Here is a 4241-nt window from a genome sequence, read left to right as displayed (position 1 = left end):
AGAGACTGATGCCGTCATTCAGGGAGTTGGCGATGAGGACTGCCACCACCAGACCATAGATGGCGATGATCCCCGCCATGACCACCGGGATGATGGACTTCATGATCATCTCTGGCCGCATGACAGACATGGCTGCGATGCCCGTGCCGCTCTTGGCTGTACCGTAGGCGGCGCCCAGGGCTGGCAGGAGAAAGTGAGGTGAGCCCAGAGAACCTGGGGCCAGGACCAGGCAGGCAGCTTTTGGTGTACTCCAGGGCCAACGCAAGTTCTCACCCCAAGGGCAAGAGAGCTGGAGGCGGCCTCTGGAAACACAGGCCATAGGCCGGCACTTGGGGTCTCCTGTGCCCCTCCCCTGGAGGCCCTCCTGGCTGTCTGGCCTACCTGGGCTCTTTCGCTCCTATGGAACCTCACCCCAGGCTCACCAGCACTCCCCAGGCCCACTACAGAGCCCACGCTCCCACGGAGCCTCAGACCCCCAAAAGAGGCACTGGTACAGGCTGCCCTGTCACGCTGGCAAACAGGTAGCTGGTCCCCAGAAGCAGCGCAGATTCCAGGCTCGTTCCCAGGTCAGGAAAGGCCTGGAAAAACACAAGCTGCGTATCTCAATGGCCCAGACGTCCAGCCAGGGTCAGCCCACCAACCCTGGGACCACATCAAAATAGCACACAGAGCCCCTGCAGCGCAGGGTAAGGGGAAGCTGGCCTGGCAACTCGCGCTCTAGGCCAGAGCTTCATCCACTCCTGCCTGACCTGCGGTAGTCCCCACAGCTCCGGCCCCAGGACATGCTGCACCCAGCACTGGTGTGTTTGAGAGCTCCATCAGGAAAGGCCCTCCTGGCACACAGCAGGCCAGGACCCTCGAGTTTGAGGAGAATCTCAACCAGACAAAGACAGTCAAAGACGACACAGGACAGGAAGAACAGTGGGACTGTGACGTCATCACCCAGGCTGACCCCCAAGGACTCCGCAGACACCTCCGAGAAGCCCAGTTTCTCTGGTTGGCAGGAGCAGGTCTAGACACTGTGGGGTTCCCGTCTCCCCTGCCATCATCCCTCCTCCCTTTTCCCAGGGTGGACTGCATTCCTGAAACCACCACCCCCCCCACCCCCGGCCTGTCCTCCGAGTCTAGAAGAACGTTTGCAAGCACAAGGGAAAGCCAGAGGGAGCCCAAGCAGGACACCTGACTGCTGCCTGCCCCCGAGGCGCCTCCTGCTGAGCAGAGGCTGACCTGGGGCAGAGGTGGAGGGGCCACGATGGTCGTGGACATTCCTCTGGACCTGACTCACCTAGCTGGGGAGCAAAAGACGACTAGTCTGCACTCACTGCAGAGCAGCGGTGAGGCCAGAGGGGCTCTGCACCTGATGAAGAGACAGATAACGGCCCCTCCAAGCACAGCAACACGTTCAGGAGAGTGGGGAGGTCTGGGGAAGGGCTTCATACAGGAGATAACTGAGCAGAGGGATGCCAGTGAGTTGGTGGACATAGAAAGATGGGGCAAGAGAAAGACGACGATTCCAGACCACATGGAGCAGACACACTGGGCGGGGAGCAGAGGGAAGAAGCGGGCGGGGGCAGGGCAAAGGACCCGCATGGTCTCCTCTGCAGCCCTGCGTGCTCGGACATCTGGCCATCGGATGCTGGTCTTTATGAAGCCGTTCCTGGAGGAACAGGGCATTTTTTGGCTGCCTCCTGCGGGCGCAGAACCACAGGAGGCCAGTGTTGGGGCTCCTTACTCAAGGGCAAGGGCACAGGCTGCTACATGGCGCCAGGTGAGACCTTAGAAGGAAGTCAGCATCCCAGGCAGTGGGCCCGGCAAGGCTGCAGTTGGGGAATCAGCTAGTGAGCTGGGCTCATCCCCATAGAGGGCAGCACAGAGATTATGTGGCTGGGGGTGGGGAGCAACCAGAGGAACGAGGGGAAGGAATGGGAAGACTGTCAGAAGGAAAATAGCCTGGCCTGGGCAGGCCTGGACACCAGCTCCACAGGCCAGGCGGGAAGTGGCTCTAGATGGTGCAAGACAGAAACCAGGAGACGGTTCTGCAGGCCCACCAGTAGGGAGGAAGTCATAGAGAAGACAGAAAGAGCCACTGACGGGCCTGCGGAAAACAGGACAAAGAAAGACTCTACAAGACTTGGGTCACAAATTAAGCAAAAAAGGGGAAGCTGGAATGGGAGACGGGGATCTGGCGTGGACCTCATCCGATCCAGGCGGGCCAGGAGCATGAGCCAGGGCCAGCAGACACACTGTGGTCATCCTGGCAACACCTGAAGCCTGGCAACTGCAGGCAGGCACGAGGAGATGGATGAAGACAAGCCCTGGAGACACAGGCTCGAGAAAGAAATGAAACCAGAGTTTGACCCAACTGGACAAGTATAAAAAGTTGGCGACTGTACGGCCACAGTGAGCCGCCTACGCGGAGGGGAGGAAGATGGAGCTGTGTATAAGCCAACCAGAGCAGGTGGCCCCCAATCCCCAGGAGCCTAGACCAGTGACACCCTATTCTCAGTAACTTTCAAAGGCCTGCTGGTGAGGGCTCCACTCAAAGGCACCAAGTAAGTTCTAGAAAGAGCGGGAAGCGAGGCACCTGGTGACTGGAAGGCGGCCAGGAGCTGGATACAGAAAAAGGCTTGGGGGGAAACAAAGCCAGAATTCACATTCCGTGTGGGCAAGGTTCTTGTCTTGTTCACTGATGTCCCCAAGTGTCTGGCACCCAGGAGTTCAACTGAGATTGGCTGAATGGCCAATGACAGACATGATCAACAACCCACAAGTGGCCAGGCACCGGCCCTGGAGGTATTCTGGAAGCAAACATTGAAAGAGACTGGAGAAAAAGGAGGCACAGACAGCTGTCCGCGGGCACAGGCAGCTCTGGAAGATGTGGAAATAGGGGCGGCACCTAGGGTGGAAGGGGAAGTACAGGCATTTCTCCCACCACAAATGACCCCTAACTCGCACATGATGGGAAGGGCAGGGCCCACTCAGCGGCTTGTGACCTGCAGCAGGCAGGCCCGGGCAGAGGGAGGTCCCCACGCCCCCACCCCACTGGTGTTTACAGTCAGCAGACACTGTTTGGAGTTCAATCCCTGCACATACCTGCACAAGAACCCTCTCCAGTCCCAGATAGGGTGGGGCAGGGCGAGTCATCAAAGCCCCAAGCCAGAACCCAAGGAAGCCTGGACTAGACCAGGCCAAACCAGTCGGTGGGGCTGTAGGGGGTTCAGGACTCACTTCCCTGGATCCCACATCCCTGGCTGGGCCCAAGTGCTCATCTCCCAGAAAAGCCAATTTTCACTGAATTTTACACCCAAGACTGTTAAGACCCCACTTCAAAACTAGAGTGCCATCTAGAACCCGGGAAGGCCCCCTTCTCCATTCCTGGGGGGCAGCCCCTCCCAATTCCAGGCCTCAGGAAGGGGAGAAAGGTCATTCATTCATTCAGGCCTGAAATGAAGACTCCTCCCAAGGAATAAAGCTCAATTCCCTCAGCGCTGAGGCTCCACGCTAACTCGCCCATCCAGACAAGCGTCCACACACAGCGCGGAGGCTGGCCTGTTCTCCGGACATCCACCCTGCGCCCTCGGCCTGTCTGACACACCTCCACCCCTAGACTCCACTCCCACCTCTGAGTTCCTGCCCTGATCTCAAGACCAACCTCTCAACCCATCTTTTCCTACCAACCCACACAGCCTAGTGTTGGCAAACACCGACAAGCCCTAACCGGAAGCACCTGTTTAGGTGCAGACCCACCTGAACGCCCCCCACCCCCGCTGCCCCACGGAGGCGGGGGGCAGACCGCCACAAGGGCGAGGGCTGTGGACCTCGGCGGCGAGCATCCAAGGGCCGGCCCCTTGTGGGGGTAGCTTCCGAGGCGTGATGTCACACCTGCCAGCAGGATGGGGGGGTGCGGGTGCGGAGCAAGCGCAGGACCGCGGGCCCCCACCCCGGTCTGCCCCCGCCTCTCCGGGGACTAAGATGGCAGCGGCGCCGCCGCCCCTCCCCCGCACCGAAGAGACCGGCTGGCAGGGGGCCGTCCGGGACACCCTGGGACTCACACCTGGGCCCAGTCCGCGGGCCCCACTCTCCAGACACCCGACGGCCCCTGCAGCCCTCAGGGTCCCGACCATCGCCCCCCCGCAGTCACGTGAGACCCGGGACACCCCCCCCTCAACAGCTCGAAATTACGTCAGAATGACGTCACACGCCGAACCCCGGGGAGCAACAGGCACGAACCCCGCGGGTCC

The 4241-nt window shown here is 60.3% G+C and overlaps 1 protein-coding gene across 1 annotated transcript in view; it reads right to left on the bottom strand.

The window, feature by feature from the left end:
- The window catches only part of AMDHD2 (amidohydrolase domain containing 2), a 12122-nt gene extending 7887 nt beyond the window's left edge, over positions 1–4235 (bottom strand). The window contains 2 exon segments of the mRNA XM_010840466.1: positions 7–180; positions 4055–4235. Of these exon segments, the coding sequence (XP_010838768.1) occupies positions 7–180; positions 4055–4124 (244 nt within the window). The 5' untranslated portion in view covers positions 4125–4235.
- Between the last annotated feature and the right edge of the window lie 6 nt (positions 4236–4241).

Source organism: Bison bison, unplaced genomic scaffold (assembly GCF_000754665.1).
Source record: "Bison bison bison isolate TAMUID 2011002044 unplaced genomic scaffold, Bison_UMD1.0 scf7180017864144, whole genome shotgun sequence".
Lineage (NCBI taxonomy): Eukaryota > Metazoa > Chordata > Mammalia > Artiodactyla > Bovidae > Bison > Bison bison.
This window is presented reverse-complemented; position numbering and strand designations above follow the sequence as displayed.